The 15,516-nt window shown below is 45.4% G+C and overlaps 1 protein-coding gene across 1 annotated transcript; it reads left to right on the top strand.

Annotated features, from left to right (window-relative positions):
* Positions 1 to 2,587: 2,587 nt before the first annotated feature.
* PPP1R17 (protein phosphatase 1 regulatory subunit 17) lies at positions 2,588 to 13,881 on the top strand. Its single transcript, XM_090287788.1, has 4 exons — positions 2,588 to 2,694; positions 5,551 to 5,703; positions 7,019 to 7,171; positions 13,173 to 13,881. The coding sequence occupies exons 1-4, from the start codon at positions 2,613 to 2,615 to the stop codon at positions 13,250 to 13,252; spliced, it is 468 nt and encodes a 155-aa protein (XP_090143914.1). The 5' UTR covers positions 2,588 to 2,612; the 3' UTR covers positions 13,253 to 13,881.
* The last annotated feature ends 1,635 nt before the right edge of the window (positions 13,882 to 15,516 follow it).

The following is a 15,516-nucleotide window of genomic DNA, read 5'->3' as shown; positions in this document are numbered from 1 at the left end:
AAGATCATAATAACATCATCCATGATAAAAGTGTCTTCTAATCCTGGGGGCAAAACGCACCCCTTCCCAGCACAGGGTATTTTTATAACAGAAAATTGCAAATCTAAAAATCATCTTGCAGCCCCCTGGCCTGTTCACCACCATAGTTTTTTCAATCCCACTTACTTAAAATAGTGTTGCTTCCCCACAGACACCAGGTGCTATCCTGGAAGGAAGCAGGTGTCAGGTTGGTGATGTCTGACACATTCACAATTCACCTCCCAAGGGCGGGCCCCTCTCTCAAGTCCTGCCCAGCGATAATGGTCTTGCTCAGGTGAAGGCTGGCCGTCCCGTGGTTCAGCATCTAGATGAAAACGGAAGAGTCAATAAGCTTATAGAATTTTCAGTTATACACCTGGTCTTCATTAACCAGCTATGCAGCTGGGTAGAGCCAATGTTACTTAACAATGGTTGCCTACAATATGCAAAATATGAGGCTATCTTATTTAATTTTCAGAGTAACTCTACAAGATCGACGCTATTGTCTCTATTTTACAGATAAGAAAACGAGGGTAAGAGTGGGGGGGTGCAGAAGAGGACGTGCGTCCCTGGGTGCCAGGTGGCGCTCACGAAGGTGCCACCCTTTGCAAACTCTGCCGTAGCAGCAGGAGCTTGCTGGGAGAGAGAGCACAAATCATAACATGGCAGTTGGGCTCCCGTTTGCCTTCCCTACACCGTTATGGTTCAGCTCCTTCACCGCAGTCATGTGGCTTTTTAGTTAAAGAACTGAGATTTACTCTGGATCTGTTTGACTTAAAAACTCAGGTTTCCATTAAAGAGCCATCTACTGAACACAGAGGAGCAGTCCTGGGAGCTAAGTACAAAGAACAGCTTAGCTTGGGTTGCAGGGAAAGACAGGGGTATTATTGTCAGATAGGACCTAGAGCAGGAGGTAGGGGCCCTGGCTTCAATTGATGACTCCCACTGAAAGTGTATAACTGATAGGAGGTCATTTGAACCTCTTTGAGCCTCAGTTTCTTCTCCTGGAGAATGAACATGTTGACCAGGTTCTCTCCATGGGGTGATTTTCAATACAACATCTATGACAGGGTGAAGGTCATTCTGCCCAAAGAAGAGGAGGATGAGTTAAGTGGGTGCACAGCCCATAGTTGAGGCTGTAACTTTACCTCTAGACCTCAGCACTGAGCCCACTCACCCTGAGAGATGGTCCATAGCTTTTCGCTCCACTCAAGCAGGTGGGGGCTGCACCCAAGTTAACAGCATACTTCTTGATGGTCCTGGGGAGTTGGAAGTCTCTATATAAACACTAAAGACAACGGTCTGAATTGATTTCTGCTGAGGTCACTCAGTACAATCAGTCTGCTCCGAGTGACACTAAAAGCCACTCAAGTAATCCCTTAATGGCTCCATCTGCTCTGCAATGATCTCAGCCTGCAGGGGGTGAGGCCCTCCAGCCTTCCCGGAGAAAATCGGCTTCTTCCTCATAAGACAATTGAGTTGAACTAATTCTTTGAGCTTGAAATGGTAGTCTCGCTGGTCCATGTGTTCATCTGCATGCCAGGGATCTAGAAATCTCAAGAGAAGAGGACCAATGGGTCATTTTAATCTTACTCCTCTCCAACATTCTTGCTATGGTAGGACATGAGTAATAAATTATCTGAAAGATATTCAGGAAACAGAATCTAGGTAGACTCTAATGAAGATTTCCTATAAATCTCAACTAATGCATTTCTCATTCAGACCTGACCTGTGTTCATTCTGGATTTCCACTTTTCCTGGACAATATCTACAACTAATAGCTCTGGAATGTTCGATGGCTTTGTGGTCTAGGAAAGACGGGGGTGAGGAGGGGAGGGGAACAGACTTGCTCTAATGTCAGGAATCTCTAGGGAGAAAATAATAAAGATCTATTTCAAGACCGAGATTTTTTTCCTACCACCTCTCTACCACCATCATAGTATGGCTAGGGAGGAAGTGTTGTTACTTTATAGTTATCGGATGCAACTGTTGAAAACCAGAAGCCATGTTCAATTAGGGCTCAGAAAATTCACTCTGTTTTTAAGAGACTTGAGTGTCTAACGGAAGTCTGCAGGAATGGATCTGGGTCCAAACATGGCTATTTAATAGATGTGTAATTAAACAAATTAATTAAATTTTCTGAGCCTTTGTTTCCTCATCTGTGAAGCAGGCATAATCTTATTTTGCAAAACTCAACAGAGAAAATATAGGTAAGGTTTCATCAATATTTCCTGGAACTTGCAGCTAACTCATTTCTAATTCAGACTTGACATGTGTTCCTTCTGACACCCCCATAGCGCATCTGAGAGGGCAAATATTGAACGTTTGATATATGACAATTACCCATAAATCCATGTGCATGTGTACATGAGAGATTTATTTATTTTATTGCTAGCTTAAATCTTACGTTAGCGATTCTAGTAGCTAAGTAGAAAGGGCAGACTTGGAAAAAGGGATTGAGTTGGGAACATACTAAGTGCGCAGTAAATATACTTATTTAACAAGTGAATGAATGAACAGAAGACATCCTAATGGACTTGTGTCTTATACTCCTGTGGGGCTGGGGAAGAAATACACACACCAACCCCCTTTCGATGATGTCCACTGAGCAAATGCAGCCTCTGGAGCGCTCAGAAGACAGGCTGGACCAGCTCGACCCTCGTGGCAGCCACTTAGGTAAGTGCCCCAGTGGGAAGTCGGAAAGAAGGGTCTCTGCCGTTCAGCTGGCAGGCCACTCAGGGGGAGGTCCCCAACAACCTGATAGTGCGTGCCTTCTGGTGAGAGCCGGCACCAGATGGACAGACGAATAGCCATGGATTCGTGGGGTCTGCCGTGTAAATATTAGACGAAGCAATGAGGAGAAGTTCATTAGCGAGAAAAGGCGTTGTCGTTTTTGGGGGGGTCTGAAAGAGTTCCAGGCAGAGCGTTTTTGAGGCAATAAATGGAATGTGGCAGCGTAGCTCATTTCCAGTGTTTCCCGGCACACTTATTTTAGTGTGCAGTGCCAATAAAATATTTCAAATATCTCTCTTTGCCTATCAAGGCAGAATTTTAAATAGCCTTTTTCTGCTTTATTGCCAATCTGTTTCCTTTCCAGAACTGACTTTTTGCATAACCTTTGTAATGAAAATACCAGAAACATCTCTGCCTCTACCCATTTCTAAAAATGAGACACTCAGACTTTTGATGGATAAGCCTTTTGCATATTCATAGCCTTTGTTTATGCCTCTTCTGGTTATGGCTTCTCCCTCCCTGCCCTTTCCCCATTTGCCATCAGATATTTTATGTCAAGATTTCTCCAAAAATGGGGAAATGTGTAATTGAAGTAAAAGTCAAAATGGAAGCAAGTGTCTTGATCTCTGTACTGTGGACTGAGTCACACCCTGGGGTGGAATGGTGACCCCTGACTAGTCTCTGTCTAGCCTGTACCTCTGGGGACCCCACAGCCGGTCAGCACCCATTCTGAGCAACATTCATTCATACAACAAATGTCTGTGGTTTGTATCAAGTTGTGGGAAATTAACTGTGCTGTGTGGTAGCAAATCTGGAAAACTGCATTTTCAGCCAGGCAGGAAGATTTCTAGTCCCAAGGGCCTGGATTTAATCCCAATGACCTTACCCCACCAGCAATGTAACCCTCAGCCTTTCATCTGGCCTTCTGGTAAACACAGGTACTGACGAATCAAAAAAGGTGTTAGTATGTTCCACACACTAGAATGATTTGAAATCACCTAGTATGACAGTAGATATAGTCTGTGTCTTACATGTAGTACAATCTCAGTTAATGTCTATTAAATTGAAATGATTGGAATTAAATGTTTTTCAGTGAAAGGAAATGTTTATTACTATTAAATTGTCCAAAGAGAATGATGCTATTTGATTTCTTGGTTATGTATTGTGATCTTTTGATGATTCAGCCATAATGATTGTTAAATAATAGCCCTGTGTTTATTAAATATTTCTGATGTTAGGTTCCTCATGTATATTGAGTTTCATAAGACAAAGGATCACCCAGCTATAAAGCCCCACAGACCATAAGCAAGCTGAAACCTGGGACCATTTCTTACTTGTCATTTTAGTCCTATTCTTGCCCAAGGCCTGGCTTAATCAAGGTATGTTGAATAAATAAATGAATAATAACACAGGTTATGTCTAGATCCACAAAACTGAAGTAAAAAGGTTTGATACATTTACTTGTCAACGTTGGAAAGAAATTGACCTGAATATTTTCAAAAAATAGAAATAAAAAGAGACAGAAAGGAAAAAAAGAAGGGAGGGAGGTTGAAAAGATCCAATTAATCTCCGAATTTCCCTAAATTCATTCATAGTTGTAGATCTAGCCAGACCGTATCCAGGCAATAGTGAGTTTCCAGAGAAGACAAATAGGTATATTGCCCTTCTAGCGTCTTTAAATTCTAACAGAATAGGTCCTTGTACATAATATGTTTGAGTTCATTTGTTTAAGCATACACTCAACAGGTATTTATTCATTGTTGCTAAGGAGAGAAAACACAAGATACCTGTCATCAAAGAGGGCAAAGAAGACATATGTAGTAAACATAATTAGATCATCTTTAATAGGTGTCACATGAGCAAAAGTTCTGTGGGTATTTAGACAACGAGAATGGACACCCAGGACTGGGGTCAGTATGGAAGGATTTAGGAATATCAGGGGCTTTTCTCTGAGCCTAATGAAACGTGTTAGGGGTGGGCAATGGCCGGAGTGAACATTTTTTGAGCATCTGAAATATATCAAATGTATCAAGTGCTTTACCCACATTGTCAACTTTAGTTCTGTCTCTCTGTCTCTCTGTCTCTGTCTCTGTCTCTCTCTCTGTCTCTCTCCACTGTAAAAGTTGAGAAGACATGAAAGTTTCTAGAAACTAAGGCCAAGTTCTCGGAACTAGCAAGTGACAGAGCAGGATTTAAACTCAGATAGGTCCTACTCTACCTCCTCAGCATCCAACATGCATTTATGGGAAGGAGAAGCGATTCAGAATAAAATTACAAAAAGAGTGTAATCCTTGATCTCTAAGAAGACTCTTGGGCAAATAGGAGACTGGCAAAGCCAGTGAAAAGACCAGCGAGAAGCCCAAGTGTGACTCAGCAGTGTGACGTAGCTGGCCAGCGAAGTGAAAGTGAGCAATACTGAACCCCCTACTACAAGACCCAGGAGAGCAGAAGGTCCGTACTGGTCCTTGGGGGTCCCAGAGAAGGCCAGCCTGGAGCAAAGGACATGGAGAAGGTGCATTTTGCCCAGAGAACCTGTTCTCCCAGAGTTTCTCTTGGCCTTGATTACCCATCCCATTTCAGTTCTCTTATTTGGAGTTTTACAGAATTCTAGTGTTCCATGTTATATAGGTATTCACGCAAGGCTACTAAAGTTCTCTGTTTAGAGACCACAGTAAAGGAATACTTTTTTTTTCAGACCAGTGACTTCTGTTCCTCCCATCAGGTGGAACTGGGAACCGACTGGTTTGTGACTGGGCCCCTTCTCATGTTCTTTCTCTTTTTGCATCCTGTCAAAATCAGATGACCTCTCAGACCAGTTCATTAAGGACTGCGAACTCAAAAAGAAGCCCAGAAAGGGGAAAAATGTGCAGGTCGCCCTGAACATTGAGTCAGACGATAAAAAACCAAGGAGGAAAGACACGCCGGCACTGCACATCCCGCCCTTTATATCAGGTAAGGACCACGGGGTCAGTTTGCACACCTGGACAGGGGACCTGTTTGCCACTATTATCACATCAGTGCTACAATTTCTTTCTGAAACATTTGAGTGGTTTCCAATCATTGGTACCATTTCTCCATCTATCTTAGTTACAATACGGCCAGCTGCTATAACAGATACATTCCAAAGTATTAGTGGATGTCACAACTTTATTTTTCACTCACCATAGTGGAAGTTGGGGTGGGGAGGCCAGCTCTGCCCCCAACTGTCATCCAGGGACTCGGGCTGATGGGGGTGGAGACATCGTCAACACGCGGCTTCCAAAGTCACCGTGCACACCAGCCTCCGGCAGCGTCCTGCATCCTGCAGGCACGGGGGGTGGGGGGTGGGGTGGAGTGGAGGACGGTCAGGCCTGCAGGGAGTCGCATCGCTTCCTTGCGTCCCCAGCCTCAGCCAACCACACGGGAGGCTGGGAAATGTAGCCCCGCTCTGTGTCCAAGAGCAAAGCAAAATGGTTTGGTGAACAGCTAACGTGTCCTTATGACAACCTTGCATATGACATGTGACACTCCCTTTTTCCCAACTGTTTCGTTTTGTCTTATTTCCTTTTCTCCCTCACTCCAGCCCACTTATTTAAGGTCCTCTCTATTCACAACCCACTGGAAAGGGTACAAAGCAAAAGAACACAGTGTTCTGGAAGGGACCGGTGTGACCCCAATAAATTTCACTTTCAATAAACAAAGGCACAGAAATAGCTGAAATAAGCAGTAAGAAGGTCATACTGGAGGTCCTTAGTTAAGGGCCCAGAAGCTCAGTCTGGGCAGGGGACTCTGGAAGGGTCAGAGAGAAGGCTGTATTCAGAGAATTTATAAACAATGGAGAACCGTTTGCCGTATAGAAGAGATGAGAAGGCAGGTGGGCAGAGGAACAGAACTAATTACGTCATTGAAGAGTTGAGCACATGGCTTGGGGAGCAGCAAATGACCCCTCTCTCTGAGGGAGGAGGCAGACGCCCCTGGGCGCCATTCCCGGGTCTGATACCTGTCAGCTGCATTCCTGTGGCACATTCTCTTGTTTCACTTCCTTCCAAGGTGTGATGGTGGCAGTGATATTACATTCACGTCAGGCACAGAAAACCCTTCGCATAGAGATTCTCCCGTGTAGCCTCAATGGCTGCTGATTCTTAGAAAACGCTTTTGTGAAAATAACTTTGAAAGGCTACAGTGGCAGCCATCACCCGGTGTGTGTGTGAAGCTGGGTGCACAGACCGTGGCTGGGAGGATGTATGTATTTGACCCTGCTTCTCCCTCTGTCCCCCTACCTATGCAGGTGTGCTGTCAGAGCAGTCGCTTAAACGATACGAGGTCCAGAACAGACATCCAAAGGAAAAAATGAGTCCAGCTCTTCATAACACTGACCTGGAACAGAAAAAGCCAAGGAGAAAAGACACGCCTGCCCTGCACATGTCCCCCTGGGCAGCAGGTAAAAAAAGCTGGTGCAGGCCATTTGCAGGGGGTGATGGGAACAGGTCAAGAGCCTTACCATCTGGAGGTGCCACGGGCATGGCCTTTGTCCTGCCCAGCAATCTGTGTGGCTCAGAAGTGCTCTGGGGAGGAGCATCGTTTACTGCTGCCTTTCAGGTGTACCCTCATTGGCAGCTCCCCCAGGGCTGACGTGGGGTGGGGAGCAGGTCAGAGCATTACTCATACTTCAGCAGAGCTGGCCAGACTCACTGATCCAATGAAATAGAAATGTCAGCCGGTCCCTAAGAAGGGTGAAGTGCCCTCCTGTCCCATCTTCCATGGATCATGCATTCCGTAGCTGATGGCTGGTTCTCCTGAGACACCTGGATACATTGACCAAATCCTCAGAACAGGAGGAAGAGAGGGGAAGGGTCGGGGGGGAGAAGAGAGAGATGCAGAAATAAGAACAGCTATCTTAGTATATGTCAAATCAAGCCAAGAAATTTTGCTGAATATTGTTCAACACCCAGGCTAGTAGGGGGCAGCCAGTGTGTAAAGGTACAGTCTTGTTTCTGAAAATGTTATGTGCAAACTGGCAGATCAGGCATGTATATTCTTGATTAGAGGATACTACAGTGTGTGTGCATGTGGGTGTGTGTTTTCTATATAGAGTGTTGGGGCAGAGTGGTAGAAAATGGAATTTTAAAAATCAACTGAATAACACAATGAAGTAGCTATTATCTCCCTTTATACAGATAAAGAAGCTGATAGGTTATTTAAGTAATTTAGCCACTTTGAAGTCCTCTGTGGATGAAGTTGATGGCTGGCTGGCTGATTTAATCATTGGATTGATGATGGGATGAATAGATGATAGGTGAATGGATCAAATTATGCTCAAAGTTCAAACACCAAGGGTTCTAACCAAGGTCCGTCTCACCTGCCTGTGGGCAGGGTGTCATTGTACTGTGTTAGTCCAGCAGTCTGACCTAGCTACGTATTAGACATACACATGCAAAGACCAAGACTTTCAGCCTGAGAGCAATGCACAAGGGACACCGGGGAGGAGAGGAGCTTTGGTTGTTATTGAAAAACCGTGTTTCTCCATTATTTCATCTGATTAAGAAAAATACTGAAAGACAGCACAGGAGAAGACATCACATACAGGCTGTCAGGGTGAGCACGGGGTCACTGACCTCTAAGGAGCAGACCAGGCAGGTGGCATGGAGCCCGAGAGACACTTCTCTGCAGGCTGGCCCAAGGACCGGTGGGGAGGGTCTGACCTGCCTCAGCCACGCTTGTCAGCGGTCACACGCTCTCCTCCCTGCACTGATCCTCCAGTCCTCACAGGTTTCCCCCACGCTCTGCCTCTCTCCAGCTCCCACTCACCTTTCAGCTGACGCAAACACACCCCTCCGAGTCCAAAATGACCCTTTCCTACACTGAACCAGCTCTGAATCATCCATGAGCGTGCACACACCAAGATGCTGTCCTCTCTTTCAGTCTTGTTCTTATTGTTCTTGTGGCTGTTGCTGTAGCTGTTATTTCAGCTGGCTGACATCAATGACTTGTGTGATGGATTCATGAGAGCTGGCTGTGTTTGTCCTCAGTTGCTGGCATTGTCCTGGGTGTCTAGTTCAGTCCCTTCTAAATAGCACTGCTCGATAAGTAGTTGCGTTTTTTAAATATATTCTATTTGGGAACCACGATTCTGCCGTTCCAAGTTCTCCATTAGGAGACTGATTGTTTTGTATCCATTCCTGTATTTGTGTTTATTGTAGCTCTTCTAGGGGAAGACTGGGCCCAGGAGTCACCTTAGGGCACAGCGCTGGTCATGGGCCTTGGAGTCAGAAAGCTCTGGGTTTGGTCCCTGGTTCTGCTCCGTTTTAGCTTTGGGACCCCGGGCAACTAACACAAACCCAAAGAGTCTCCTTTGCTTCACCCCTCTCTGAAAGGCGGACCATAAAACCTGTCTCCTTGGGCTGTAGACACAATGAAATAAAGCAGATAAAGCCCAGTTCCTGGCTTATTGAAATACAGCAGTCCCTCTCTATATCGCGGTTCACTTATCGCGGCCTCACCGTATCGCGGGATTTTTAAAAATATTATATTTAATTATTTATCGTGGATTTTTCGCTACATCGCAGGATTTTGCGGTACTGGACAGTAAATACTAACAAAAATGTAAGGTTCCTACTTCGCAGATTTTCACCTGTCGCGGGAGATCTAGAACGTAATACCTGCGATAAGTGAGAGATCACTATACCTCAATAAATGTTAGTGTCCCTTCATCCTCTGCTCAACCCTATTTTCTTTGAGATAAGTCAAACCATTTCTCAAAGTGAGAATTGTCTTAGCCACCATGTTTTACCTCTCCATATAAACCTGCTGATTCAAGGAACTTCCTAAAATATTGACCTCTGTTTATCTGGCAATGGAAGCGGCCTGCATTCTGATAGCTGCACCGTAAGAGAGCAGCTTCTGATTGAATAAAAAATGTTTATCAAATAGTGCAAAGTACAAAGAGATGGAGAGGGAGGCTGTCTATCCAGAGACTCTGTACACTTTAGGAACTTCCTTGACTCAGCAAATCTCTGTGTTGTGAGTATTTGCAATTATAGATAGTGTTCTATGATTCTAGCTTTTATTAGCGTATTAGCTGAAGCAGTTTATTTCTGAAGAGCCTTTTAGTATCTAAAGATTTGGCAGTAATCAAAATGCCAGTTAAGCTGATAAGGATAGAGCCTCCAGCAGATGTTTAGAGATGCTCACATTGGTTGTAATCGGGGTGTCGAGAGGAACTCGCAGACAAATGCACTCCGGAGACGTCTCCTCTCGTTAGCCCTTGGCAAGTGCAGACCGGACAAGGATTTGCTCTGTTCTAACCCTCCGGCTCACTGCCTTCACTTCCCCAGGTTAATGAGCTTATTTGACAGGTTCTGATTGCCAGGCAGCTCCTCAGTGAGGAGTCCTCCCAGGCTTCATCACCAGCCTGAGGCTTGCTCCCAACTTGGTCCACAGTTGCCAGGGGCTCCCATCTTGTTGACTGTGTGGGAGGCACCATTGGGTTGTGGCTGGTGAAATCTGAGTCGCTGAGATCTACTTAAGGAAAAGGAAGTCTTTCCTTGCAATCTTTGGCAATAGGAACCAGGGAAAAGTAAAGAGTAATGAAGCCAGAATCATTGAAAAGAAGCCTGCTGGAAAACTGGATCAGAGTTATGAACCTTTGGAGACCGAAGGTCACTACTGCACTTGTAGAAAGCAGACTGACACCCCCTTTGAAAGGGACACCTCTTCTGTCCTGCCAGAAACAGAGCATCCTCTCTGGTGTGGCTTACTGGAAGACGTAGTGTCTGACCCTGGCTCCCTTCAATCAAGGGCACGCATCTGGAATGTGGGTGGCCAGCTTTAGCCAGTGCTCTGGGTGGGATCATGGTCTAAGACAGCTTGCTGTAAGGCTAACCAACCCTCAGAGTCCTCGGACTGACAGCTTTGGCCTTGAGAGCACAGCAAGCTCTAACGAGCATCCAAGTTACCTAAGCTGTCCTGCAGGGAGAGTGGAAGGGAAAGAGCTGGCATTTTCTAAATCCCTACTGTATTCCAAGTCCCGTGCTGGATGTTAAGATACCTCGTGAGAACCTCCCATTCAATGGGGGAGACGGACATATTGTCCAGTGATGCCTGCAACATCAAAGTGCTTTAACAGAGCTTCAGGTAAGGTGTGGCTGATGCCTACAAGAATGTTGTCCTAAATCTGTCTGTCTGGTGGCATGGCCCCTCTGTGGGAAATACAAATTCTTTTCTTTCCAGTTTTACAGATGAATAAACTGACGCTCAGATAGGTTAAGGGACCTACTCAAAGTTGAATGACCACCAAAGGCAAAGCTTTCTGGCTCTAGGACATTCCTTCCGTGACATTCCTCTCCTTTCCACAGGACAGCTGGAGGATCAGGACTGGGTTAAGCCAGAAAGACAATGTTTAGCAAACCCTGTTCATTCTCAGCTCACCAAAGACAACAATGGTAAGCAGCCAGAATAAGAAGGCAGTGATACCATGCAGATGCAGATGCTACCGATAGGAGCCTCATTCTAAGCCATGATACTCATAACATCAGGATTTTTATGAACTACCATATATTTCCCATTGTAAGGTGAACGCTTACCTCTACAAATACAAATGCCAGCTCACTTGTCACTTGCAATTGCCTCCCGTGTCCCTGTGGAAAGCCTAGCCCCCTCTGGGAAGGGCTAACTGTGGTGGCTGACCTCGATTTAAACAGGGAGGAGCCTTTCCTGTAATCCCAAGATCTCATATAACTAGGTTTCAAGGATACTCAAAATAATCAGAAAGTTGATTGGGACCTGGGAATTTTAAGTCTCTTGCCTGTTTTGAATTAACCCCTATTTTAGCTTCACATGAAGCAATATCAAGGAAGATAAGACAGAAAGTTTGCGGGCTCAGCTTGGCCAGCTCTGTGTTCCCCTACCAAGACCGCCTCAATTCCAAATAAAAACCCAAACCTCTGTGCAGCTGGTACAAGAGAAAATATATCTCCCACTGCGTTTCAGAAGTGATTTATGTAAAAGCCTTAGTTTCAGCTAGATTCTTGAAACTGTTTTCTTCTCCAATAAATATCAGCTAATTGGTAAAGAACCCATATGAACAAACTAGGAACTGAATCAAATGAGCAGTCATTAAGATCAACACATAGTTTCCATTAATTTGCTGCTGTTGAATGGCGGCTTCCAGTGTTTGTAGAAAGGCCTCTTGTGGTGCACAGCTTTCCTCCCTGAAGTGTAGATCTTGACGAAATCCTTCATGAACGGGAAGGTCTCTAATGATGAGGGGTGGAAGGAGGATAAGGCAGTGGTGGGAAACAGAACTGGCTGACTGTGGGCACCACAGAGCCATGGAGGGCTGGCCTTGAATCACAGCTTCTTTTGCCTTGTTGTTAAAATGATCCTACTTCACAGTCCACAGGATGAGCGCAACCACCCAGGCCTCCTTGGATGATGGCCTTTTCTGGCCTGAACAGTCCAGAAAATTTTGCTCAGGCTTCAGAATTTCACAGATCAGTAAAATTTCAAAACAAAATACTGCGGAGCTCACTCTAGGGATAGATAGCAACGTTGAATTTCGTCTTATAAGGATGCTAAGAAAGAAAGCATCTAATGTCCCTATAATTTCATAAAAGAAAAGCTCGTTTAATCCCCCAAAGAAGAAAAAGAGTCAACTTGAAAACAAAACCAAAAAGAACAACGTTTTTATATTATAGCCACATAGCTGTATGAAAACTCACTACATATTTCTTACTTTCTTATTTTGCTCTGAACTAAGTAAACCTTATCATCGACTAGTACCGGCAATTAGAAATGGCATGTTCAGAGCCTAAGCTCAGTACTTTCCCCAGATGTTAGTGAAATGCATTCAAGTTTGATTCTGTGAGGCCTACCAGTTCTTTACAAAGGGAAGATGCACTAGCGAACTGTGGAAAGAGAGGAAAAACTGACTTCCAGTTGCTCACGGGTGTAGCCCTGTGCTGAGCATTGTTGCTACTTCTTAGTTAATTGTCTGAATGACCCTTTCTGTGAGTAACCCTGCCCTCACTTTCCATTACAGAACACTCCGCTGTGAAGGTGTTAACTGGCCCGACACAGATCGAGTGGCAGAATGAGAATCCAAATCATTTGGACTCCAAAATCCATGTGCTCCCCCTCAACCCTTACTGGGTCACAAACAAAAACATAGAATGTAGAGAAGAAGGGGCAGGTAGCCTCTGACCCCCAGGCTGAGCACCCCTTCCCCAACCAAAGTGGGTGTCCTCATTAAGCCATGGCTCCTCTGGGGCGACTGAATAAGGCCACCCAGCTCCCTCTCTTTCCTGGGTGACACCCTTAGCTTTACAGATCCGGCCGGAAGGATTTCTGGGTCACCACACTCCTCTGGGCTGTGTCTGTGCTGAAAGGCTGTCTAGTGTTTCAATTAGAGGCACCTAATTGCAGATCTGTGCTTTGTTTTGCAGGTGTGACACTGCTCAGAGAGGACACACCCAAAGTGATCATGGAAGATGACGAAAAGGATGGTGACAAGATAGCTATTTAAAGATATGTCCCCCAAGACCACTTGTAAATAGGTTAGATTTGTTCCCTATGATGACCTAGAAAAAAATAGACTTGTTTCTGCTCTCAATTTGACATAGTCTGCCTTGAAGATCCAGACACCTTTCCCCAGAAGACACGCTGTATCAGATTGCTAGTCATCTCTTTGCCTCTCTTCTTCCCGGAACCTGGTTTCTAGTCCCACCTCTTGAATTTTCATTTTCAAGTGCAGTGGAAAGGAAGCAGGTCCTCCTCCTAAATTACGAAATAACAGGAAAAACTCTAGTGTTTAGCTTCTGCATCTTCCGGATCAATTCCTGGAGGAAAGAGCACGGAGAACGTGGGCTACTAGGAGGGACATGATTTAACGTCATTCAAATACCAGTTCAAGGAGGGGCTCCCTCCTGGTTGCCAGTTAGAGAGGTGAGAGTGTGTGGGTTCTAACTCTCTGATTGCTTTGGAGAACATGGTCTTTTATCTCTTTCATCCTTTCCCAAGAGTCCAAGTGTCTCTGGTGCCATCCCTCAGATCCTTGAGACTGATACACAAAGGTTACTATAGGAGCTGCGGGAGTCCACCCAGCCACTCCTACGCTCGCTGAAATCACTGAAGAAAGAGAGCACTGTCTAACTGGGAAGCTTAGCAGGATATCCTATTTGTCTTTATTTTTTTAAAAATCTCTGAGCCATGCCATTCTAGAATGTGGGGGCTGTATCACAAGGGAGCTGTTACAAATGACAGGTAAAATACCAACACTTGGGATGCATTGACTTCGAAAAAACGAATTAAGGTCGGTGGGAGGCCATTCATATATTTTTAGCATCCTCATTTGTTTAGACCCCAACTTGCTTTCTTGGATGGGAGGGAAACATGGGGTATTCACTATACAGCCCCTGCCTCAGTGTGCAGCGAGGCGCCATGGGAAGGCTTTGCATGATGGCCTCACCCACCAGGTGAAGGACGTGGGAAAGGCCACGTCTATTGCTCAAAGGTAGAACAGTGGGTATTTGAACAGATCCTACCTAAAGGTGATCATTTGGAAGCTCTGTGTGGCTCCCTCCGTCTGGTAATCCCTTGTCAGTCTTTCTTACAAATGTATAGAAGATGCAGGACCCTACTGGTAACAAAGATGCTTCTCACCTCATCTCGATGTCCTGGTGCATTTCTGCTAAAAATCCTCTATGTGCTTACAATTATAAAGAGAAGAGGTTGCAAAAGAGATTTGCAGAATTGTTGTGTTTGTTTTCGACCCACAGAGGTTTAAAAGTGTTTGAATAAGCCTTTCACATTTAATAATCTAATAAGGAGAATTTACATAAAATTCCAGATTTTCAGAGTCTCTTGGAAAAACACCTCGAGATCTGGCACGCTCTGGGCCTGATTAGCAGCATGGCCACCATCCGCTGGCACTGAGCACGATGCTCTTTTAGAAGGAACGTGGGTTCTCCGTCTCGTTGTCGGCCCCACCTGGCACATTCACCCACGGGCATCACCCTCTGCCTTCCCACTGGAGCATGGAACCTGGGGCAGACTCACCCACACTTTGTGTTCCCAGGGACCTCTCCCCACCCTGACCCCAGGGCTCCACGTCCCCTGCTGATGGCCCTAGTCACAGCTTTGGGAGGAAGGGAACAAGGCTGTGTGGCCAGGCTGTGGGTTGATGTGTGAGTGGTGTGACAAGCCAACACAAAGTCTTCAAGAAGCCAAAAGCAATGACAGGCATATGGATAATGGGATTTTATCACCACTAGTAACAACTTTTACCACAGGGTTGTCACTAAGAAAACAAAGATACCGTCTGGTCCTGTCAGACTTGCTGGACAAGCACGGGGTACACCAGCAGCCTCTCCCCGCCCCCCATATTTCTAACTCCCTTGGGTGGGGTGGGAAGTAGGTTGGCTGTGGCAGAGACAAAGGCCCTCAGTTCTAGCCCGAGCTGTGCCACACTGAGCAAGTCCCTGGAACTCTCCGAGTCTGTTTGTCTATCATGAAAATGGGGATAATAATCCCAACTTGGTCTTCTTCCTAGTTTGGGAATTAAATGAGATAATGTATGACAAAGAGCTTCATAAGCCAAAAAGCCCTATCTGTCTATAATACAGGATGATTTTAAGATACCTTCAGAGGATGGACTGTGCCTTTCCTGTTGCCAGATCCCCGCTTCCTGGGTATTAAATGGGTAGTGAGCAGGGGGACTTGAATGACAGCATCTGAAGAAGTACATCAAGTAAGGAGACCCCACACTGAGAGGCCATCCCTCCTCTTTCT

This window comes from Furipterus horrens, unplaced genomic scaffold (assembly GCF_987537825.1).
Source record: "Furipterus horrens unplaced genomic scaffold, mFurHor1.1.pri manual_scaffold_9, whole genome shotgun sequence".
In the NCBI taxonomy this organism is placed as follows: Eukaryota; Metazoa; Chordata; class Mammalia; order Chiroptera; family Furipteridae; genus Furipterus; species Furipterus horrens.
The sequence above is the reverse complement of the archived record's forward strand: the minus strand, read 5'-3'. Positions and strand labels throughout refer to the sequence as shown.

What these genes read in the sequence shown, in the direction of transcription:
- PPP1R17 (XM_090287788.1), top strand. Translation starts at nt 2,613, where the DNA reads ATGATGTCCACTGAGCAAATGCAGCCTCTGGAGCGCTCAGAAGACAGG. An exon ending in CATCCCGCCCTTTATATCAG is followed by an intron (nt 5,704 to 7,018) that starts GTAAGGACCACG and finishes CTACCTATGCAG; the next exon opens with GTGTGCTGTCAGAGCAGTCG. An exon ending in CATGTCCCCCTGGGCAGCAG is followed by an intron (nt 7,172 to 13,172) that starts GTAAAAAAAGCT and finishes TTTGTTTTGCAG; the next exon opens with GTGTGACACTGCTCAGAGAG.